Source organism: Lotus japonicus, chromosome 4 (assembly GCF_012489685.1).
Source record: "Lotus japonicus ecotype B-129 chromosome 4, LjGifu_v1.2".
Taxonomy (NCBI): Eukaryota; Viridiplantae; Streptophyta; class Magnoliopsida; order Fabales; family Fabaceae; genus Lotus; species Lotus japonicus.
This window is the reverse complement of record NC_080044.1, coordinates 9,166,064-9,192,452: the sequence shown is the minus strand read 5'-3', so window position 1 is coordinate 9,192,452 and position 26,389 is coordinate 9,166,064. Positions and strand designations below refer to the sequence as shown.

Sequence of the window (26,389 nt, the reverse complement as noted above, 5' to 3'; positions counted from 1 at the left end):
ACATAAAAAGGAAAGATAGACACTTGAAGGCTGGCAACTGCACATTTCAATCCATGATGACACTGGTGGTTTTCCAATTTTTGACACGTGTGTAATGATGACATTATACATAGGGGCTTATGGACCCTGTTCCTTCTTGTTTGGACATGCAATTCTCTTCGCCATGAAAGCTTTCTTATTCTTGTTTTTCTCTCACAGTCACAGATTCATAACGAATATTATGTCACGTCTATATATCCTTTACTGAGCAACCGTTAAAAAAAGAAGCAAAAGAAAATAAAAGAAGGAAACATACAAAATTTAGATTAAAAGCCACTTTCCTTTTTGCCTATTTGCTCAAACGGTTAGCTGGCTAAGGTTATATGTAATTATATAAACCATGGCTTCCTAAAGGTCCACTTCATTTTGAGGATCTGAATTCGTGTTTACTTTGGATCCTCTCCAGCCATTTATTCTCTCCAGCCCCTCCTGCACATTTTGAGCCACTAATTTTTCAATCCAATGGTTATAATTAATTTAAGAAAAAACCAAGTGATAATTACATGTATATTCTCTCTCATTTTATACTTGCTGGATGGTGCAGCAGCAGGAGAGGATCTGAATTCGTGTTCAATTCCTATTATTAATGTTAAGATTATATTGGTGAACGATTTATACCATAATCTGAAAAGCATATCTTGACCTGTGATGTTGACTGAAGTCAAACTCACTCAAACTTTTATTCATAGAAGAAAATGTACTTCTAATTTAGCAACGTGCTAATTTGTACTCCAAGAATTAGCACTTGCTAATTTGCTTGGTGGTGGGTACATTGTGATGACGATTGTGATCATGTGAACTGTTAAACCTTCGCTTTCAATTAGAGGCATGCAATGTCTCCGCACTACTTTTCATCTGTCTAAAAGATCAATGTACTTATTTAGCAACTTCTAATAATTGAAGGCCAATCCAAAAGACAATAACACTTACATAATGCGCCAGATTCTCTCTTATGCATTTAATAAAAGTTGTTTCTACTACCCAAACAATGCAAATAAAGCAGAACATGGTTTCCACTACTTATCCGAGCAAATCAATAAATTTAGACATATAGGGGTTGGTCCTTGTTTTAGTAGGCTATTTGCACTCATTTATTATATGCTGTGGTGTAGGCTGTAGGTTCAGTTGTCATTGTAAGCGGTTATTAATTTTGTGCATGTTGGTGAGCGATTCCATCAATCATTAACAAGGTAAATGCATCTTTGGAAATTATTTCATAATTAATTAATTATATAAAACAAAAATCAATTTCCAAGTCAAATATAATGTGAGTAGCTTTTTATAGGTTGGTAACATGTATTCATTATCTACCGGCGATAATAGCGATAATAAGGACTAATTTGCTCATTCTCATGTTTTGCACCATTAAGTAAACAGTTTGACAACGAAATATGAATATATAGCTTCTAAGAGAAAGCACATCTATATTATCAGATAACATGTTGGAAAGACTAATACAGACCCACTCGTACATAATAGCATCAGGAGATCTCCATCAAGAAGGTTATTCACGAGAGCATTTGAAAATCGGTGAAATTGAGAAGGTAAGATTTAAAAATTTTCCATTGATTCAATATGCTATAAGAGATAAGGAAGACTTGATTAGATTAATGGAGTCATTTCTTTATGCGCCAGGCACATGGTCCCCAGTCCCCACACAGAACAGGAGAATCATTGCTTGGGATCGTAAGGATATTCCAAAATGGCTTAAAGATAAAAAAGAACTCCTTACTTAAAGCAAAAAATGCAATTAAAGCCGCGGAAAGCTAAAAGGGAAACGTGGAGCCAAGAAGAAAGCTCGAACAAAAGACACTTTTTCATAGAAAAATTACCAAATAACAACTGGTTTTCTATCCATGAATTCTTCTAAAACTGAACAATGAAAACAGCCCTAAGAATTAGCTGAACCCCTTATTGTACTGGGAACACTGAAAGAGACGATCTCAATTGCAAATTCCAAACATAAGGACACCAATTCCGTGTGGGAATTTCTATGCTCTTTTTTTATATTTCTTCCTCTTTTTCTTCATCATCATCAGCTGAAAAAGGACCTCTACACTTCTATTTATTCTATCTATGAGTAGGGAGATTGTGTTGTAGCAGAAAAGCCAGCTTGTTATATCCAACATGTGAAAAGAGAAAAGAGTTAGCTGTACAAAAATTGTAGCCTTTCCATCACCAGCATCTCTACCAGAAGTTACACTGTCAATTTCCATTTTACCATGTCAAGTTAGCTTCATCATCCATCACCATCAGTGTTCAACACCAACTCTCCCTTCAAACTTAGAAAAACTTACTTTCACGTTTCAATCCCACTTCCGCCGAGATATAAAAGAAGAAATAAGGCACGAAATGAATATGATAGGTGATGTGATAGGAACAAAACAAAGAGATAAAAAGAAAAAGAAAAAATGAGTGAAGACCAGATAGAAGAGAGAAATTTCAAAACTCTACAAACTCCTCTCACCTCTATTACCCCCTCCATCATCCATAACCAACACACAAACACTTTCTCTTTCTCTAACTCTTTCACTCGATCTCTCTTATTCATTGCATTTAATGTAAACGAACCCACTGGTATCGACCCTCCAACGGCATATCTCTAACAATATCAAAGTTGTACCTACCACATGGAAAAACTGTTAGTTAATTAGGGTTCGATTATGGCACTGACAGAATGCGAGCGGGGTCGCATTCCTTATCCAGTGCCACACAAAAAAACACTATAAGCTCTTTGTTATAACACTCACTTCTCTGCAAAGCGCTTTTGCTCGTTTCTTTCGGTGGTTGCAAAGAATTCTTCAATCTCCGCCATTGGTGGTGTCTTCTTCATTTTCCGAAGCTCGCTCACCGCCGCTGAATATTTCTCTGGAAACACCAATTCTTCTGAGTCTCCAGAAAATTCCCTCAACAAACTGAACAAAGAAAATGGAAGGAACAAAAAAAGAAAGTGGCGTTGAGTCTACAGTTTCAGAATGAAAATGGAGGAAAATTTACACATGATGAACCTGAATGACTTCAAATTGTGATTCGTTGAGTCTACAGTTTCGAAACCCTTGGTTTGCACCTGCAGGATCACATAAATTCACCAATGTCAATAAATTACTACAAATAAATTAAAATAAATAGGTTAATTAAAGGAGGTAATTAAGTCCATAGCTCGAGTCGTAAGAGCTGGGTGACATATGAGTTGGAGATGAGAAAGTCAAGGATATCGATCCCTGACGGATGTAATTTATATTTTCGATGTAAAAAAAACACAGCAATTCAAGTAAGAAAAAATAAATAGAAATTTTTTGAGAGTTGGTTAATGATTTCAGTTTGGAGAGACATACCTCCAGATCTAACGGCGCGGTCTTAACGGATTCACCGGTATCAGCAACATGGCTGGAGCTGCAGCAGGAAGAGAGCGGAGAGCGATCCAAGCAAGACTCACCGGAAACCACCGTGCCGGCGGAATTCAAGGAAGTTTCAGGCGATATGTGAGGAAATTCAATGAGGAAACAATGGGAGTTGGAAGGAGTGGTTTTCCTTTTCTTAGAGATGGTAGGTCCACTAGAAGAAGATACATAATCCTCCTCCATTGCTGCAATTGTTGAAGCACTGCGTTTACAATCACTCATTCTCTTCTTCTTTCTCTCTCTGTGGAGTTTTGCTATTTTCAGATGGGTGGAGCTGAGAGAGAGTGTGAGAGAGCGAGGTGGAGTGAGCTTAAAAAGAGGGTGATCGTAGAGGAATATTGATCAGCGTGGTTTTATGATGGACGGTTCAGATTTATCTTAATAAACAACGGGGACCTTTTTGTCTCCCTCAAAAGTAAAGGCTTGGGATGACTGCTAGTCTGTATTTTTTGAACTTGGATTGGAGTAATAGTTATTTTTTTGTTACACTTGGAGTAATAGTTTAAATAAATTTAGTTATTTAATTATAACATTTTCTATTTCAATTTTTTTTTGAAACCTATTTCAAATTTAATTATAAGATGATTGTGTAGACTTCATTTATATTATCATTGTATAATTAATTTGCATTTATTGATAGTGTAAATTTTTTTTTACGTACATTCAATCGCATATTTTCATTATTTGTTAAAATATGTGTAATTACTAATTAAACTCAAATTTAGTTATTACATGAAAAATTGATGATTCTAATTTAATTTGATAAATATACAAATCATTTTACATTGTTATATATGTATTTGAAGTTTCAATTGATTAATGTAGACGTATTTTCCATTAAAAAATGTTGATAATATCTTATATATTGAGTAAAAGTATAAAACAAAAATTGATTTTTTTTATTAAATACAAATGAGATCGATCGAGATATAAATCCTTTCGACAATGAATTTTATATAACGCAAAGCAAATGAACATTTTAGATTTACTTAAAATAAATATACCTTATTTCAAACAATATAATTTACAAATAATTAATTGTCATGTTGATTTTGATTAGGTGAACAGTTACTTTACAAGTAAAATTAAAAAATATCATGTGTGATTACATGATAAAAAGTTATGGAATCACAAGGAATACTTTTCATTTTGTGCCCCCACAAAGGGGGCCACTTTGCCAAATGTCCACATTATAAAAACGCATACATACGTTCCTATGCCTTTGGCAACAGCCCATGTGAAACGCTTCCTTCTATGCTATTTATTTTCCTTCTATGCTATACATGCACTTCACAAAAGTATTTTCTTTAATTATTCTTCACAGAAATAATGCTGTTTTTGCTTCTTCTTTTTTCTTAAAAAAAGGTAATCACTCTGCATAAAAAGAAAGCTCAATCAACTCTCATGGATTTTTAACCTGATATGTCAATTCAATGATCAGATCCAACAACGGGAGATGCCAATTAAAGGGGGAAAAATGAAAATACACATAGGCGTTATTCATTTTGTTTGTTGAAAGCTAGCTTTTCCCTTTTCTAAACTCAAAATGGAGAAATGTACTTTTAAACAAGAATCAATAAAGTAGAAAATGAAACAAGAGTCTTCTTGGAGTTCGTCTTCTTGTATAAAACTGGCCTCGAAATTCAGGTGGCAGATGTGGATGTAGGCATGGCAATGGCACGGGGCTGATTTGGGGCCAAATTTAGCTCTCTCAAGTGCTGTCTTAGTTATGAACATATGAGTTTGAAAATGTCGGAAATGAATTTTTAACATTTTAATTTAATATTACAAACTTTTATATATTCATATAGCAGAGACATTTTGATTTAAATATTTTATTAAAATAGTTTTCAAAAATATTAAAAATGAGTAATGATATATACACACATCACTTTCTCTTTTATCTCATTTCCACACATTTTTCTTTCAATCTCTCTCTGAATTTTCTATCATACTACAAATCATATCACATATTTCTCACTTTTTTTAACCAAGGTGGAAGTGAAAATAAATTGTGGCTAAAAGCATTCTTCTATTAAAAATATAAGAAATTTAAAAACTAAATTACATTTTTAGCAAAATATATACTCCGGATCCAAATATATGATCAATACTATTATTTAAGTATTATTATAATTAAAGTTATGTAATTATATCGGGTTGACGGGGGACTCAGGTTATTATAACCCGAATAGTATTAAGCCAACCACATATAGGGTACGTTTGGCCGTCAGAATATGATAAAAGTATAAAATAATAGATAGTTGAATAAGGACAGTATTTCATAAGAGCAGGATAACTTTTATCATATTATGTGAGGTGGATAAGAAAATGATATGATATGATATGATATAAATAATGAAAATGTATCGAATTTTTCTTGGAATAAGATATAGATAGTATTTTAAAAATAATAATTTTCTTGATGAATTTATCAAAAAAGTGATTATTTTATCAAATTAATTTTTTTATTTTTATAAATGAATCTGTGTTTTAGAATAGAACTAACTAAAGTTAAATTTATTTGTATTAATTAGCCTTTTTTTTTAAGGATCCTCCTATCCTGCACTATTTTATTTTGTGTAAAGTTGCACAGTTGAACTAGGACTCGCAATATTAGTAGAGTTGTTTATGTTTTTTTTTTTTTAAAAAAAAATCTCCCACCACATGCCACCGCCTTCCCTTCCTCCACCTTCTCTCTACCACCCTCCCTCGCTCAACCTTCTGGGTTGGTTGTGGAGGGTTTTAGAGAATATGTGAGAATTTGAATACGCTATCAATGGTGTTTTTAGGTTTGGGCTTTACGGGCTCAAGGTTGAAGAAGAAGAAGATGAAGATGGAGATGGAGATGAACGAGCTTATGGGTTGGATCGATCTTCTGAGAGGCTTTGAAGGTTTGATTTCAGACTAGATTAATTCAAGTGGTGGGTGGTGAGAAAGAGGAAATGGGTGGGTGTTTGGAAGGGTGTTGCAAAGGTTGAATGCGGGAGGGTGGTGGAGAGAAGGTGGAGGAAGGGAAGGGTGTCGATCGACGATGGGGAGGGAGGAGACGATTTGGGCTATTTTTTTTATGTAAAATAGGGATTACCTGTTGGTAACCTATGGTAGTATGTAAGATCCCCTTGCAGGTTCTTAAGACAGTCCAGAATCTCTTAGTGATTAATATTGAGAGGTTGAAGTCGAGGTAGCAGGTTAAAACTAGGTAACAACTAAAATGGATAAATAAAGACTTGAAACGACTGAAAGTAAAAGCTTGAAATGTAAAATAAAAGCTGAAAAATAAGTAAAGGGCTAAAGATAAATAAAGTGCTGAAAATATAAAGGCGGAAAAGTAAATAAATAGAAAAAATACAAAAAAATTGAAAATAGTATTAATTGTTTGTTTGTGACACACTCCCTATTTATAGGGAGTAATTGACATGGTACCACTAAACTACATCGATCTTATTTTCCACAAACACTCATAGATCATGGAGTATTAGTGTCGTATCTTTCACTGTCAGTTTGGAAGATTATTTCAAACTGATTTTTCTTAAGTATTTGTACCTCTTGCATGCATACGTGAAAATATTATAGAAGCTCTTAAATTTCTTTTCTGTTTTTGCTTAGGCTTCTGTATTTGTCCACAAATCCTATCTTGACACATAACAGCCCACACTCGGCTCTGATATTTATTGGTCATATTTAAGAGTTTAATTAGCATTGGAATGTGGAAGGTTTCTTTGGGTTCTTCTACCTAATTCACTAGATAAGTGGATATTAATTGGTGAACCAATTAACTCTGAAACGGCGGTGCAAGGAAATTATTTGCTTAGGGCCTTCAAAATGTCGGGACCGACCCTGTATTAGACCTTTGGTGAGTAGATGCATGTACTGAGATTTTATGACGACAACTGTAAACTCGCTCCCCCTGAGAGAGCTTTCGAACTGCTTTAATCTAAAGAAGGGTGGAATAGTTTCTGTTTTGTAACAGCTTTATGACTTTATCTCCAGCAGGAAGTAGATAGATAGACTCTAAAGGAGAGAAATTAATTCATATGGTGGTATAAATGAAGTTAGGTAACTGATCTTTGGATCCGTTGCTTTTTGGTGAAAGGGGAATTATGTTCATAATATGCATGCAACTTAATGTTTGTTCGTGCATCAAACTCATGATATCACTTATTAATATATGAATAAGTAACTGTCCATTTGAGGTAGTCGACATATTTCAATTTTTTTTCCTATCTGTAATTGAAAACAAAACGTATTTCGCAAAATTAATGTTGAAATGGTTATTTATTCAAATTCAAACGGTTTTAATCTAACTTTTAATAAAATTACAAAATATAATTTTGTGATTACCATTTTTAGTTGCATTTGTTAGAATATCATAACCTATATGTAATATTATTATCACCACCAGTTTCATTAATTGCCCGCACAATCACCACCGACAGGGCCAGCCCTGGGCCTGTGTAAGTCCACAGCCCAGGGCCTCCAAAAGGAAGGGACCTTAAAAAAAATTCGAATATTTTTTACAGCGTTTTTCCTTAAAAAACCGCTGTAAATAGTCCATCTTTTACAGCGCTTCGTACCACTGTATACTATTTTACAGTGGAGAAAGGCCCGAAAAGCTGTAAAAGGCCTTTTTTTGGGCTTAGTATTCCCATTAAACTTTCTTCAAAAAAAAATTTAGGGGTCCATTTTTATTATTAACCCAGGGCCTCCAAAATGTCGGGACTGGCCCTAACCACCGATGTTACCACCCCCTGCCGCCACCACCTCCACTACTACCACCATGGCCACCACCACTCTCTGCCACCACCACACTGCCAACACCGCCCTCAACCAATATCACTATTGCTACCACCACTATCTGCCACCACTACCACCTACCACCACCTTCATATTCTCTAACGCCTCCAGTGGCCCTCCACCACCACCACCACCACAACTGCTACCTCCGTAGCCACAACCACCCTCCAACACCATTACGCACCTACCGCCATCACCATCCTCCATCAGATTGTTATATATGTTATTATTAGTATCTTTATCTCTTTGTTTCTTATCTTGTAATTTGCATTTCTCTCTTTTGTATTTGGGTAAGCACCCCTTGTGCTTTATTTGAATATAATTGTTTGGCTTATCAAAAAAAAAATCATCATCCATCACTGCCAATATTGGCGCCACTATATATCACCATCTCCACCATTGCCACCACGAATACCGCTACCACATGAACCACCACCACCACTCTACAACACCACCACCGCCTCCACTGCCAACACCACCATTGTCATCACCGCCACCATAGCTACTTCATCGTTGCCGTGATAAGATTTTTTAGGTAAGCTAAAGATTGTATTAAATGAGAGTATAAGGGGTGCTCCAACCCTTAGGACACTAGAGAAAATAAAAGAGATATGAAAGACAAAATAAGATATAGATTAATAAAGTCTATATAATAACCCAACAACCCATCTATATATCAAAAGTCAAAAAACCAGCAAAGAAACAGATTAGGACAACACATCAACATCCACCATCACTACCTTCTTCAAGACCACAACCACCTCCACTTTTGCCACGACCATCGCCAACATCGGCACCACCACCTCTACTTCCACCACACACTCCACGATTGCCAATGTTGCCACCTCCTTCACCACCACCACTGTTGCCAGGGACGGATCAATATACACATATAAATTTGTAACAAAAAAATTAACATATACTATTAAAAATGAGGGCATTCAATATTGTGAAATACAAGTGAGCATTTTTTACCAAAGAAGCTATAAAAAACACATACTTTTACTACTTAAATTTTTTTCTAATACTTTTTTTCCCAAAATCAAGTGAGGGCACATGCCCTCATACTCTAATACTTGAATCTTTCCCTGACCGTTGCCTCACTCTACCATCACTACTGCTGCTAGGTAATATCAACCTCTACCCAACCCGTACATTATTTTGTCGTTGCTACTACCACTATGAATTTACAGAGTTGATAATTATGGTGTCTATTATAAATTTATAAAGTTAACAACAACTTTTAAAAACTGAAAACTAAAATAAACTAAAACTAAAGTTTTAGTATTTAAATATTTAAAAAAAAACCACGGGGTAAGGTTTTGCATACCAGTCATATTCACCAATAACATATGTATATATCAGTGCAAAAATGGTTAATTTACTATAAAGACTCCGATTCTATCACTAACAATTGTATGACGTGATGCAATCTTAAAAAAAAAAAAGCAAGAATCATCATTCGTAATTCTAACAAAAAGAGTTGAGGCAAAAAAGAAAAAGTAGAAAAGGTAGAGAAAGGACTCTGCTAATGATAAATTTGTGAGCTTATTGTTTCCTCACTAGATGCATCAGTAATTCAGTATATGCTGGAGATAGGGGGACAACAGTTTGGAGCTCTTTCCAATGAAAGGGATTAATGGGTAGATAGTCACAGTGATTTAAAACAGTAGCCTATTCCTACCCGCCTTACAAAATGAAGTTTTGTACTGCACATACATACTAATGAAGAACTTTGATTGCATGGTGTTGCTGTTATTTATTGCACGTGCTATCATTTGGTTTGTTCTGTGCAAGGAAACAAATGTGGTTGTTCAGGAGAGATTATGATTTTGGATTCAATTCGTATAGTCATCTATAACTTTAATCATGTGATGTCCATTGACAACATTAACCCAAAAAAGTAGAATGCAAGCCAATGATGTTTCAGAAATGAGATGTGGAATATAGAGACTTTGAAGACAAATGGAAGGAGTTGGAAGTTCATTATCATATGCCTTTGTGGCATTGCATGAATAAGGGTGCATGAATAAGGAATTAAGGATGTCAATTTTCACTGAGGAGAGTGCTTTGTTTAGAGCCTCATTTTTTGAAAAAAATTATATGTAAGGATGCGAGACAGGTAAAATTCTCTCCCATATAAATTTGGGGATGAGAAAAGAGATATCCATGCTCTTTGTTCTATGGAGCCTTCACCTGCGTATATATGCGTGAAATTATAACCATGCCTTTAATGCAGTTAGTTAAATAAAAAAAATAAAAAATAGCTTATGCACTGAACCCAACTCACAATAGAAAATTAATAACCATTTCCGCAAAAAAAATCTTAATTATTCAAACATAAAAGGAAAAAAAAATAGTCAGACTATTGCAACCTATGTTTACATTTAGGATTGCATATTTTGAAGGATTCATATGCAATTTTAAAGCATAATTATTTTGTAGTATACAATATGCTTTGAACTAGTTTTCAGGATTTCCAACAAGTGAAGAAAGTTTTATCACATGTTTCTTATGCTGAAAGTAGAAGTCTCTACACCGGTTAGAATAAAGGAGATGTTCAGCTGATTAGTGATTCTGAAGAATAGAAGTCACTATGTCTAAAGATCTAGATTTTAACCACACGAGCTTTCAAAAGTTTCTCTTGCTTATGATCAAAGAATAGATAATTCTTTCGTGAGAGAAGGAATCAAGAAGAATGCAACAAGATACGAAGTCTTTTGCTGAAGAACTGAGATGCTGAATGAAGTGAAGATCTGAAGAAATCTTATGCTGAAATAAACAGATTCTGAAAGAAGAGTTTCAGGCTTATATGGGCTTTAAATCAAGAAGAATGATTCTTAATGGAGTTATGATCTAAAGGAATAACACGATACAAGAATTTAGTTGGTAAAGAAGAAACATCTTAGAAGATAAGTTTCAAAAAAATTCAGTTGCTGAACAACAATGCATGCTGAAAGCTGGGGATGACAACGGGGTAGGGCAGAGGCCGTGAGAGCCTCCCTACTCCTCATCCCCATCTCTCATCTATCTCGATCCCCATATCTCATTCCCATGACGAGTCATAGGATTGCCAACACGTCATTAAAACTTTAAAAATAAATATATAGAAAATAGATAAACTTAAGTAATAAAATTTAAAAGCCACAAATGACAACGCAACCACATCAAATTTAATATATAAATACGTAATAAAATTAAAATAACATTATTTTTTTATAGATAAATGTTAGTTATTAGTAATGTTAATAAATTAGTCTCTCCTTGATATTCGAATCTTAACATTAGTTGAAATTCATCACATGGTATTTACAAATTAAGAAATTTGAAAGGTAAATACCAACATTAACTTTTTTTGGAAATAAAATACCAACATTAATTCATCCTAAAATGTGAAGTCTAATACTCAAAATATACCTCTGAAAATTTAACCCATCTAAAAAAGTGAAGTCTTCATTAAAATTGGTTGTGTTTATGGTATTTTATAATTTTGTATATATTTATTTATGAGATTTATGAATGTGTGCTATTAGTGTAAAACAGTTTTATACTAACATCTAATTATAATATGTCATATAGGAGGAGTAATAGCTTTCGCTTTAAGTTTTAATTAAACCAAAATTATATTTTCGAACGTTGGATGACCGTGTAAATAAAGTTTATACGAGCAGTGCACACACCTTTAATTTTATATTATAAGCATGGGCGGACCCATGTTGAGGCAACCAGTTTTTCTTTCTTTTTTTTTTAAAATATATATATATATATATATATATATATATTTATATGCTTCTATTTTATATGCCCTCACAACTGTGTGTTGCTTTCATTATATTCTCTTCCTGAATGTATTTGATGTTGTGTGTCTGTTGTTCATATCTATCATGAAATTAATGTTCACTCAAATTATTGTGTTCATCATGTCATCCAATACTATACATATATAAAGAAGAATATACTCAAACATATAAATTATAATAAACGACAAAACCTTCACTCAGCACTTTGCAAGCTACTCAAAAAATTCATTAGAAGAAATTTTGTAGTAACCTGCTATGTGATGCTGTGGATTTCTCATGCACCTCCTTTTTTTCGGCCTCCACTATTAGTATAATATAGATTGTTGTCTTCCTATTGTATTTTCCATGTTTTATTGTTCTTGTTTCTTTACTGTACTGTTGTTTTCACTTTGTTTCTTTCGTTATATTTCGTTGTAAGTCTAGTCCTTCTTGAACTGTAAACTCTTCTATTTCTATGAGAAACTTTATCTCATGGTTTTATCTATAATATTTCTCTTTTTCAAAAAAAAAAATTCAATATATTTTAGTCTATAATTTCTTTTATGTTTAGTCTCACTGATATATAAGGTCTAGATCCGCCCCTGATTATAAGCTATTCGATTTTTTTATATTTGATCTACTCAGTTTCATGATCATCACTGTAATTATGTATCGATTTCTTGTTTCCATTCATTTATTGCATCACATGATTCATATAAATTATGTACCTTCTGATTCTTGAAGAGTTTGTTTGTACACCTAAAATTATTACCATAGTTCAGCTGCCCCGTCGTGGCAGAGTAACCAGTAATGCTGCATTTGCGCGCTTACAGAGAATTACTGATGCACAACTACTCACTGAGTCACTGCAGATAAATAATTTTTTTCCTGATTCTGTGAGGACGATATGAATCATAACTGTGAGTTCACATATGGTAACTAACTTCTTAAATTTGAAAGTTGAAACTGTCCCATCGAATCAACTTGTGATCTGCATTTTCTTTCCAAACAAAACCCTTACGTTCGTTATAAAGTCCCACCTATTTGGGAACGAATATTGTACAATCCTATGGGGACTCAAAAATGTGACACGTTTGGTTGCCCGCTCGTGTAGCTAGCTACATTCATTTGGGGTTAAAACTTTCATTAAAATTCAATTTCATTCACTCTAAAAAAAAATCATTCAAAGAAAGTGAAATGAGAGAAATGTGAGAGATATGATAAATGACATCATAGGAAAATAGGAAAGATGAGAAGGGATCCATTGGCTCTAGGAGGGATCCATTGACTCCAAGTCAAGTGATATATTATAGGTATTAATCTTAGCCTTTATTTTTTAATAAAAACAATGGTAAAGATTTGGACGATGATCCATTGACATAATTAACTTTTTATAAGCAAAATAAATATTAATTAATTTGAGTATAAGAGATACTAACTAACTTATAAGTTTGTCGAAACTAATTAAAAGCCAGAATAAATAAAAATCCAACAAATGTGTTTTGTCTTCTCAAAAAGGTAGAGAAAATATAATACGATAATCGGTAAGGAATATAATAATGATAGTATTATTTGTGTATAAATAAACTAAATCGTCATAACATGAACTGTAGTTGCGCCTAGCTTAGGAGTTACTTACTGAGGGTCTCTTTAAAGTAAGAGGTTCGATTCCTATTCACAATTTTTGTCCTTTTTATAACCTTTTGGTACAAAAAATGACTTTAAAATTTAAGGTAGGAGGGATACAAACACGGGACAGTCAGAGGAATCCCTGAAGTACTAACCCTTGGGCCACCTTCTTTTCTTTGATTCGAGTTACCCCGTCTTTTATATTAACTTTACTACAGGGGCCATAAGAAAAATGTACATATTATCAAGATGCAAGGGGACGGTGGCCCCGAAGGGCCACCCCTCGGTCCCTCCGCCCCTACATACACGATGTCCAAAGCAAATATTTAAGGGTAATATTGCTCAAAATGGTCCTTGAAAGTGTTAGGCGATGTCACATTCGTCCCTAAACTAGTTTTATCCATTTCGCGGTCCCTGAATGTGGCAAACATCATTCATATTGGTTCTTCTGTTAAAAATAGCTTGGCGAACGTTAACATATTCATTTTTTATATTTTTTTACCTACGTGGAAATCATTAAATTAAATTAAAAAAACACAAATTAATTAACTTAAAAACTGATTCATTAAAAAAAAACTCAATTAAAATTTAAAAACACAACATCCTAATCTTTGTCTCATCTTCTTCTTACTTCTTCATCTTCTTCTTCTTTCTTCTTCATCTTATTCATCAATCCTTCCATCACAATCAAACCCCAACCCAACCCAATCTTCTCCCTGTTTAATTACATCCACCTCATTCGTTGCTTGCTACCAGTTAATATCTTTGAATATGGTTGTTTTTCCGGTTACCATGTGGTATATGAATTGATGGAAAAGGACTTGATATTGATTCAAGAATTGTTACATCCACATCAACATATTGTTCGCACGCAGCCCAAATCAAACATAATGAACAACCCATATCAACATAATGAAAAACCTAGATCTAACCCATTGCCACCACCCCTCGGTCCCTCCGCCCCTACATACACGATGTCCAAAGCAAATATTTAAGGGTAATATTGCTCAAAATGGTCCTTGAAAGTGTTAGGCGATGTCACATTCGTCCCTAAACTAGTTTTATCCATTTCGCGGTCCCTGAATGTGGCAAACATCATTCATATTGGTTCTTCTGTTAAAAATAGCTTGGCGAACGTTAACATATTCATTTTTTATATTTTTTTACCTACGTGGAAATCATTAAATTAAATTAAAAAAACACAAATTAATTAACTTAAAAACTGATTCATTAAAAAAGAACTCAATTAAAATTTAAAAACACAACATCCTAATCTTTGTCTCATCTTCTTCTTACTTCTTCATCTTCTTCTTCTTTCTTCTTCATCTTATTCATCAATCCTTCCATCACAATCAAACCCCAACCCAACCCAATCTTCTCCCTGTTTAATTACATCCACCTCATTCGTTGCTTGCTACCAGTTAATATCTTTGAATATGGTTGTTTTTCCGGTTACCATGTGGTATATGAATTGATGGAAAAGGACTTGATATTGATTCAAGAATTGTTACATCCACATCAACTTATTGTTCGCACGCAGCCCAAATCAAACATAATGAACAACCCATATCAACATAATGAAAAACCTAGATCTAACCCACTGCCACCACCCTCATCTCTATCGCAGAACCCCCCCCCCCCCCACCGCAACCCTATCGCAAAAACCCACCGCCACCCTAGCCAAACCCAAAAACCCAGATCGAACCAAGCTCCACCTCCATCCCCAACCCTCCTCAGGAATTCCCCTTACACCCCCCTTCACCGAGATCGAGTCATCATTCTCTTCACCCACTTTGACCTAGGTTCGTGTGCACAACGATAGATCTCACAATGTCGAGCTGAACGTGACAGAGGAGAAGAACAGTGCGACGTTGCTAGGGGCGAAAATATGGTGTAGTGGGGAGAACAAAGGTTTGATTGAAATTTCAAACAAAAAGAGGAGAAGATTGAAGTTTTTCTATGGGTTTGAAAATCTCAATTCAGACATGTGGATTTGAAAATCTCATAAGGGTAGAGAGAAATGAGTTTCAGTGGGGGTGGGGGATGGGGTTTGCAATAGGGGATTGGGTTATGGGGGAGTTTGATTGTGATGGAAGGATTGGGAAGATGATAAAGATGATGAGAAGAAGGAGATGAAGAACGATGGTGATGGATGGTAGCTCTCATCAGGATTTTTTGTGTTTTAATTAATTAAATTTTTAGTTAATTTGTTATTTAAATTTAATTTAATGATTTTCATCTTTAAAAAAAAAGGAAATTGTTAACTTCGTCAAGCTTTTTTTAACAAAAGGACCAATATGAACGTTTGCCACATCCAGTATCACGGGATAGATAAAACTAGTTTAGAGACGAATATGACAGCACCTCACACTTTCAATGATCATTTTGAGCATTTATCCAAATATTTAAACGGCATCTTAGAATATGAAAGAACCAGAACATAAAAGAAATCGAAAACACAAATATAAGCTTAAAATATTTCATAATGTTGGTTCTTGATGTGTAGTAACATTGAACTTGAGATCTATATATATAGCCTTGGACCCTCTCCCCACCCTTCTATATTCTTAGCAACGTGAAACTTTTCAAGATGCTTTCGTTGATCTCTTTCTACCTTCATCAACATTTGCAATTACTACACCAAAAAAAGAGAGCCTTTGCAACGGTTCTACAAGGGTTTTATAGAGATTATTAAATGTTGTACAATTCGGCGCTATAAAAGACTATATAGTGGTTGACGACTACTGTAAAAGAAGGTTCCTCATTTACAAAGGTTTTGCCGCAAAAACGTTGTATTCAAATCCTCGAATACAGCGGTTTTACAAGGATTTGCTTTAAACATCTCTTTTATTTTTTTTTTCAAAATTCAGTCCCTGAAAAAACATAAATTATAATTAACTCACATTAGTTCGGCAATCCCGGCTAGATCAACCATAAGGTCAAACATTCTAAACGTCATCCATATCACTATTGAAAGATTTTTTACCACTCTACGCTTGAATCTCTCAAGACTCAATTGTAGTATAGTAAAGGTTTTGTCGTATCCACAAGGAGGTGTAATACTTATGTCGTTCAATAGCTAACAAACTCAAATGATGGTTAAAAAAGAGATTGGTTGTTTGTTTAAGATCTTAAAAACATAAATGAAGAAGATAAAAGAGTTGGATTCACCAAGGTAGATAGTTATGCTGGGATTAGAGTTTCGTTATCGGACCTCTATGTAACCTATTGATTTACATGCAAATATTGTTCTATGAAATTGATTTCTCCCACCATTTTTTATCTTACTACCTAGTCCCCGGCATAGAAGATTATCAACTCAGCTATATTAACCCTCAATCTCTTGATCGATTAACAATAGTGAGTAACATTAAACATGGATGTTTGAAAAGACTAATGATCTAACCCTATCCCTAGACCTTAGAATCATTAGATGATTTTACCTAGTTCAGATTTAAATAGTTAGTTCCCATTATCCTATAAAATCTTAATTCATGTTCTAGGTGATCAATCCAAAACCAGCACGAAGAACAAGGTAAAAATTATTGAATCATGGAAAAGAAGCATATGATTAACTCTAGTTCGGACTCAAGAACGTGTGAGTTCCCTACACTAGTTCGAATCAATCAAAATACCCAAAGAGATCAACCTAAGACATAGCATGAAGCAAAAGAGAAAACCATTGATTCTTTAGCATAGAAACATGAAATTTGCATGAAAGGAAATCAAATAGATTACATGATCATCAAAACAACTAGTTCTAATACAAACAAATGAGAAATTAGCTATCTATTTCCATGGATAGCTTTACAATCAAAAAAAGAGAAGAAGAACGAAGAAAAACCGAATCCACGACGGTTCCCCGGCGATGAAATCAGCTCCAAAGCCTTCTCCCTAGTCTCATATACCTCCCCTGAGGCTCTCCTTCAAGTTCTCTCTTTCCCTAAGTGATGGGTTTCAACTCTGGTTCAAGAAGTGGTTCAAAACGTGATGGAACGCACTTTATATCAAAACAGGGCAGCAGGTTGGTGCTAAGTGCCACAATCTGGTGCTAAGCGCCATGGAAAATAGCCTGAAACCGCCTTAATAGCGTTAAGCGCCACTTTTTGGTGCTTAGCGCCAAACTTTCTTCAGCTTTGGATTTCCTCTCTGCCAAAATGGTGCTAAGCACCCAGAAATGGTGCTAAGCGCTTAACACATCTAGAAACTCCATTTTTCATTCCAAAGCTTTGATTTCCTTGATCTTCTTCAAGCTTTAACCCTACATCAAAACTAGGGGATTAAACATGATTTCTACACAATATATATACATAAACTAGATGTTTAACAAATTAATCATTTGAGGAATAAAATGATCAATAACTTAAGCATACAAGTCAAATAAGTGCTAAAAATTATATTCTAATATACGTAAAATTGACACTTATCAATCAAAACCAATATATATATACACACACAAGTTCTTAGTAAACTTAAAAGAGAAAATGAAAGCTACAAGCATAAATGCTAACGGACATAAATCTAAAAAAGCAAGAATAAAAAGATTGAACACTGCCTGATTATTGTGTATGAGTGTTTTTTATGTAAAAATTTCAGACTTAAAGTTTACTGCATATTTTCTGCTACTACAAGCATAAATGCTAACGGACATAAATCCAAAAAAGCAAGAAATAAAAAGATTGAACACTGAGTGATTATTGTGTATGAGTGCTTTTTATGTAAGAATTTCAGACTTGAAGTTTACTGCATATTTTCAGCTTTAACACTTTATTTGTTAGGAGAGAGTTAGAAGAGAGAGATGCAAGAGAGAGAGATAGGAGAGAGATAGGAGAGAGATGGGGTAAGTTACCTTGTTTGGTGGGAGAGAAGAGAGAGGGAGGAGGGGGCTGCAGAGGTGGGACCCAGCCCTTTTTTGGGTCTCTCCAATTTGAAGAGAAAAGAAACAGTAACGGAGGGGCTGCGTTTTTTTTTCCTGCATGTGGCCTAGCGGTTAAAAACCGCCACTATCTTACTTTTTTTTAAAAAATATTATTTTAATCAAAAGTTAATTTTTTTTCTCTCTTCCACCTCATTATTTCTCATCTCTATCTACTTTATCTCTATCATACCAAACAACCTCTTAAATCTACTCTATTTTATCACATATTTCTCTCTACTCAAACTCTCTCTTCTATACTCTCTCTTCTCTATCTCTCTCTACCCTACCAAACATAGTGTAAGTGACTCACCAAATCGTTCATCAGCTTCCATTTTCTACAATTTTGTCTCGACACGAGGAAGATTCTCAACAGGCTTGGCAAGTAGTACTAGCTATAAGTACATTGTCTGTTGCCCGTTAAATCCATTATATTGTCTGCATGACATTCCTATACACGATGCATTTATCTAGAGCTTTTAGAAGAACATATAAGAGATCTAGTTAATTGCAATCGAATTTTATAGACACAATTCAACTCCCTCCCCCCTATATTGTGTCCCTGTGGTTCTCCTCAACTCGCACTTGAATTTTCAACATTCTCACTCTCAAGTGCGAGTCACCACCATATTATCATGGTCACCCTCAGTGAAAGCTATTCACACTTGCACTGTCTTTAGCTGCATTGCATCAACATGACTCGCTACCTGACCACACCGCCAAGAAGACTTTTGATACAAGGATATTTAACCCTGGCTACATACATCGACCATATATCAACTCTGATACCACTTCAAAAAATGAATCATCCTGAAATATAAAACTCTTGTTGGGGAGACAAGGGGATCTAAAACATGAGACCATGCACCAATGTATCAACACCGTAGACCACCAAGAGAAACCGACGCCCCAACTTTACCCAAAACTTTAAGGCATTTATTTTGTGAGTTACATCTCTTATAAAGTCTTCACATGCATCACTCATTTTTAACCTATATGAGACTCCACCTCGCACTTGAATTATAAACGTTCTCCCCATGAAGTGCGAGTCTCTACCACATTACCATACTCCTCCTCAGCCGAAGCTTTCCAGACTTGCACCACCGTACGCTACACTGCATCAACGGGACACGCCACCTGACCACAACTCCAGGAAGACTTTCTATACTAGAAGCCTTAACCGTGGATACACCAACCATCAACTCTATAACCAAATGTAAGACTTAATTGAAAGTTATACATGATTACAGAACATCAAGTATATTAAGATAAGTTGTGTATCTGTCAAATTATTAGTGTGGATCGAATAAGGATTGAGTGATCTCCTATGGAAACTTTCACTGCAACAGTCGAGTGACGGGAAGTTACTAGGGCTTCCTCTATACCTAACTTCATTTCACAACTGTCAATGGGAAAAGCAGTGGAGATGTTTCAGATAAGTGATTACAGAGAGGACCTAACCCAAATATATTTATCCCAAAATATATTTTGGCTAGATCCCCTATGTAATCACTTATCTGAAACGACTCCACAGCTTGGCCCAATGATCGTTGTAAAATAGAGTGTAAGATATAGAGGAAGTCATTGCTACTTCCAGTCACTTGACTGTTTTAGAGAAAGCTTCCATTGGAGATCATTCAATCCTTATTTCACTCATGATTTAACAGGTACACAACTTATCTCAATATACTTGGTGTTATATAATCATGTGTGACTTTCATACGTCTTACACTTAAATCCATTGTAAAATTAATTATCTTATATACCTTGCTTGTCACCAAATTGTAAGTAATAGATCAAGATATTAATACTCCAAAATAATTGTAGCCAAGCAACATCATACCATCCCCTTGTGGGTAGGGTATGCCTCACAACAGAGAAGGAAAATGAAAGAAAATGAGGTAAGAGAAGGAAGGAGAAGGTTGTGGTGGACTGGTGGCTGGGATCATGGTTGTTTCTAGTGGTGCAAGGCTGAGATTTTGGTAGCTTGATTTGAAGATACGATTGTGATTATCTTACACTTACTCATGAGTTGTGAACCTATTTTTTTAACTATCGTTGAATTTAATTATATAATTAAAGGATGACTTTGAAATATAAAATAATAATAAACATAATTAATTGATGTGTATTGCCTTACATGTCAATAAATTATTGGACCACATAAGTTGGAGTGATTTAACTGATCATCGTTTGTTGGATCAATGAGACAACCCCATATTCATCTTGAAACATTTTTTTTTTCATATTAGGGTTTGATTCAGTTAAAAAAATTAAAGCATGAAAATTAGATCTCATATACTCATAGATAGTAGATATTTTATATCTTAAGATATTAATGAAATTGATTAATGTTGGAGTACGTTACTGAAAAAACAGAAGATATAAGAATTTTAATATGAATTATCAGGAAATTAATCTATAAAATCTGATGGGATAAAAGAATATACGTACCACTTCATACTTCATATACTCACACATATATTGTTTTTGAAATTTTTCAGTAGATTCAATCTATCAAAATTCACCTTCACTCTAAAATAATTGATGATGATAAAAGGATAAAAAATTATGAACAGTTTCAGTTCCACTATTTTGATCTTTGAATTGAAGGATCATGTAGGTGGAGAAAGAAATAAGGAGAAGACGAGAGGAGAAGAAAGAGGATGGCGAAAGAAATGAGAGAAAGGCTTTATAAATAGAAGAGATTTTTTTTTGAAATAATAAATAGAAGAGATGAGAGGACATTTATGGAACTTTAGATTAAAAAATATTAAATTTTAAATTCTATTTTTTTTTTTGAAATAAAATTATAATAATTAATTCTTATAATTAGTGAATTTGACTTGAAAAAGGATTAATTACATAATTAATTACATTTTATGTTACAAAATTAATTCTATTTAATAATATTTATATTATTAATGATATCAATAATGAAAATTATTAAATATTACACACATATTAAAATGAGTTTCTTAATTAAAAGAACTAGAAATAAAAATAATTTACCAATGAGTTTATTTACTATGGATTGACATTCTAAAAAAAACTTTTACGGAAACCTCAAATTAGAAACTATCTACTACTTTTCATGTCATAATTAAACCTGAATTGAAAAATATTGAAATAAAAAATCGAAAGATATGACATGATTGGATGCATGTGCAAATCCCTTTACATTCATAAAATTAATATTTTATTTATTTTTTGAAGCACTATTAATGACAATAATTAATAATTAAGTTTTAAGTTTTTTTTTTTGAAATGAATAATTATGGTTTAAGTTAAAATGCTTAAATTCATTTAATAATGTTTATATTCAAAATTTAAAAATAGTAACATCTTCAAATAAATTTTTGATAAATTTAATAATTTGAACAACTTTACCTTAAATATACAAAATAATGTATTTTAGTAACATATTTATTAATATATTGGACTTTGAGAAGCATTAATGACATAAATAAATACAATTTAAGATAAAAAAAATTAAATATAATTAATAATAATTTTATTATTAATTATTAAAATTATTACTAAATATTAAACTTATTTAAAAATAACTTTCGTTATTTAAAGGAATAAAAATAAAAATAATTACCGATGACTTTAATTACTCTGCATCGATTGTGTGGAGACTTTTGCACAATCATCCAATTAGAATTTCACATTTTGGAAAGTGGAGAGTTATGATATGATTGGTTGTATGCGTAAAACACTTTACACTACAAGTACTTATAAAATAAACTTTTATTCATTTGAAGCAAAATTAACCATAAATTAATTAATAATTAAGGTCTAAGTCAAACATTTAATTAATTTAATAGTATTTATATTCTTAAATATTACTAAAACTCTGAAATTTTTCAAATAATCATGTGATAATTAAGTTTAAAAATTTGAACAATTTGACATAAAAAAGTAAGAAAATAATATTTTGAATAAACTTATGGTTAATAGATTTGACTTGAAGAAGCATTAATGAAAAAAGTAATTACATTTTAAGTTAAGGAATTTTTTTTTTTTTGAAATCAAGTTAAGGAATTTAAGTCTAATAATACTTCGATTATTAATTATGAAAAGTATTAAATATTAAACTTATATTCTTTTTTTTGCTGCAACGGAAAAAATACATTATTAAAGATAACTTAAGCATTAGTGCCTCTAATCCTCTAGAGTGCAGCCCAAGTTCCTTGACCACAAACCAAATTCTCTCGTCATGTTCGGGAGGGGTGTTCTGCGATGGCTGAGCAAACATGGTGGTATTGTTCAGGTAGTGCTCATAGTAAAGACTTGATTGTAGTATGACGAATAAGAGTATATGAGTAATTTCATCACGAATTTTCATATGTATTGATACATATAATCTAAAAAAAGAGGAGGGCTCGACTTACACCTTCTAAATCTTACACTCTTACACTCAATCTAAATCATTGATTTCATTTTAATCCAATGGCTCTAATATGTTTCAATTATTAAAACATCCTATGCACCTTCCTCCTTCTCAATCCTTCCACAGTTTCCTTGTCGTGCGCTACTCGCATCATCATTAATTTGTCTTCCAAGAACCCTCACAGACGATTTCTCACTTCTGGAAGCCCCTTTTCCTCTGCTGTGAATTTCTACCTGTGTCTTTGATTCAATGCTATTAGAAGGAAACAAAACATTAGATGGATAGTGGTCAAAGGATTGTTTGATCTTATTAATTAATCTTTGAGAAGCCATGGCCTATTTTCTCCTAAGGTTTTTGTCATTTAAACAACGATTATTGGTTGGATTAAATCATGGGCAAGGATCTGGAAAAAAAAATGATAGGCAACCAGAATTTTTTAGAAAGCGACATCCTATAATGTTTGGGAAAAGCCAAGAGGCTTTGATGGATCATATTTTCTGGGAGAAAACAAAGGCGTTTCAATAAAAACTCAATTTGATTGATAAATTGAATTAGAATTTCAGAAACCAAACAATTCTTGGACCTCATAAATGTAGAACGTGAGTGTGGTCCTGCACCAGGAAGGATAATGTTTATCAATGGTGGTGCGCTAGGTTTTAATAATTGAAACATATTAGAGTCATTGGATTAAAATGAAATCAATGATCTAGATTGAGTGTAAGAGTTTAAGATTTAGAAGGTGTAAGCGGGGCCTTCCTCCTAAAAAAAAATGTATATTAGGCCAATTTGGGCCTATAGCAGGACGATCGGGGTCCGGGTCACCTAAAGCAGGCCCAGTTCGCATTGCCCCCCAAGGCAAGAGATGGGGTCCACGCGGGAGATATGTAGCATTTGTAGAAGCCAATCATCTCGATTAATCATCCCATTTCTATCCAAGTAACAGAACCTTGGGTGGTTTCTGCACTTAATGTAACCTAATTTACTAATCATGTCGTGAGTTATCGCAGATACATACTCATCAACTATATAATGGGAGTCCTCTTGTCTTGTGCATATGACTCACTTTTTTTCACTTGCAACGAAAGTTTATGTTCTGAGTCGACCTGATATTCATAAGTCGATTCAGGAAGAAACGGTCATACAATAAAGCAGAAAATTAAAACAGAAGAAACATGATACAACTACTATATATGGTCATTCCTGCTTGATGAATGAGACAACTTGGTTGAGCAAAACCATAGCATTCTCACATGTTGGTTTGAACATATGAAACACATGCTCCTCATCCTTTGCTTCCAACACCTCCACTTCTCCACTCCACCCACTCTTCTCAAGCAACTCTTTGTAGTACCAACCCCTATCCCTCAACAAATCATTCCCAGCCACACAAACAAGCACTCTCCCACAAGCTAGCTTCCCAAGATTCGGATCCTTAGCCGGGTTTAAAAGCGGGTCATCGGATCCACTCGTGGTCGGGTACGAAAACCGCCACAAATCATGCACCTTCTGCACATACTCAGGCCTATCTCCCTCCTTCCCAATTCGTTCACCACCCCAGAAATATGGATGCACGTACACTAACCCTTCAATCCTCACACCATCAAAACCCAAACCTTCCGACCCGACCCGAACACCCAAATAGTGTGCTATGTTGGCACCGGCGCTGTCTCCGGCGAAGAACATTTTCCCAAAATCGCCGTGCTCGTTCAGCCACGGATCAGGGCCGTTTCCACCGACATGGGAAGCGACCCATTTCAGTGCCCGCCATGAATCTTCATGCGCTATCGGAACAGGGTGCTCCGGCGCCCTCCGGTAGTGAACAGACACACCAATCACGTTCGCAAGCGAGGCAACAGAGGTAACGTAGTTGTGGTAGTTCGCAGAAAACGGCGTTTCTATGCAGAACGCGCCGCCGTGAAAGTAAACAAGAACAGGAAGCTTCTGCGGCGGAGGGTTAGTCGATTTCGGAATGAAAATCCTCGCTGATATGCCATCTTCTTCGGAGATAACAACGTCTTTGGATTCAACGTTGGTTTTGGGGTCAAGGCCTGTGGGAACAAAATCTACACCGGCTAGCCTCTCTACACGGCCGTTTTTGTAAACTTTCATGATGGGGGAGAGGTCGTAGGCTACTTCTTCAGTGTTGGTGGAGCTGGAATCCATGGTGGATGATGGTGGTGTGCAGTGGAGAGGCTTCACCAGTCTCAGAGAAGGAAGGGTGGTGTGAGGCTTGTGTGGTGGTAGTGGAAAGGAATGGGGTATGAGATTGATGAATGAGTGATGTAAATTTGTTGGGACATGGAGATATTTCAGTTGGTGGTGGACAGTGGCGCTTGGATATCTTATCATCTTGGTCTTGACGCTCTAGTCGTTTGTTTTTTGAGCAATAAGGCACGAGTTTAAAAAGGCCTGAGGTTTAGTTGAATAGAGCTGTCAAATGTAACGTGACTTTTTGAAACTTTACAAGAGGTTTTTGGAGTTCTCTTTTTCTAGAAAAATCGTTCAGGGAACGGTCTGCGTGTGTTGTTACCTATCAGGTAAATGGAAGAGAAGATGAGAAAAATATTCCATCTCAATAATGAGAAGGAAATTGAATGGTTAATAAGGTTGTTTGTCTAGTGTTAAAATAACTAGACCTTCATTCCAATGAGCATAAAAGTTTGAACCGTGAGTAAGATATTTTATTAGAAGGCACGTATAATCATTTTTTAAAGGTAAATTATGTGGTACCCATAAAATATTTTGGGTATGGTTCCCGCATTGATTAATTTAATAGATGATTATTCAATTAATTATCTCATGAAATTTGTTTTTTTAATGAAAAATGGTTTAGTTGTAGAGATGAACGATGATGGTTGAAATGTGCGCAAAATGACCATGATTGACGGATGAACAAAGCCTAAAAAAACATTACTTACAAATTTCATGTCTCTAAAAATGAAATGTTGCATCACTACGATAAAATAACATCAAAATTATAACTTATACATGCTTCTTTATTATTGAATTATCTCATTTTGGGTACCTTACCTTGATTTGGGTTAAGGTACCATAACAAACACATTTTTTAAAAGTGGTGATATTAGTAAATTAATTGGACTTACTATTTTCTTAACATAAAATGAGATCCCATGAGTAAACAAACTGGACACTATATGAAATCTAACTATTTAGGACACTATATGAAATCTAACAATTTCGGAGGTAGTATATTATTATCATATTTCAAAATTTTTAAAACAAAGTTGATTATGGTGATTAAAACAAAGACAAACCAGGATGTTAGTTGGGTGTCGATTTTAGCGTGTGACTTTTTTTGTGTGTGTGCACGTAAAGCTAATAAAATAGTAGCAATCAAACTAAGGCACTGCTAGAGTGTCTTTTAGAATCAAGACTTCTAGCTCATGGAAAGGGGAATCCATCACCGAAACAC

General features: G+C 34.3%; 2 protein-coding genes across 2 annotated transcripts; both read right to left on the bottom strand.

Annotated features, from left to right (window-relative positions):
• Positions 1–1,830: 1,830 nt before the first annotated feature.
• On the bottom strand, positions 1,831–3,745 carry LOC130715712 (cyclin-dependent kinase inhibitor 7-like). The gene is made up of 4 exons (XM_057565831.1): positions 3,375–3,745; positions 3,048–3,106; positions 2,790–2,954; positions 1,831–2,662 (listed from the first exon to the last, which is right to left on the bottom strand). Exons 1-4 carry the CDS (start codon positions 3,660–3,662, stop codon positions 2,596–2,598), a joined length of 579 nt encoding a protein of 192 aa, XP_057421814.1. The 5' UTR covers positions 3,663–3,745; the 3' UTR covers positions 1,831–2,595.
• A 20,234-nt stretch (positions 3,746–23,979) lies between these two features.
• On the bottom strand, positions 23,980–25,349 carry LOC130713537 (probable carboxylesterase 12). Its single transcript, XM_057563307.1, has one exon. It carries the CDS (start codon positions 25,303–25,305, stop codon positions 24,151–24,153), a length of 1,155 nt encoding a protein of 384 aa, XP_057419290.1. The 5' UTR covers positions 25,306–25,349; the 3' UTR covers positions 23,980–24,150.
• Between the last annotated feature and the right edge of the window lie 1,040 nt (positions 25,350–26,389).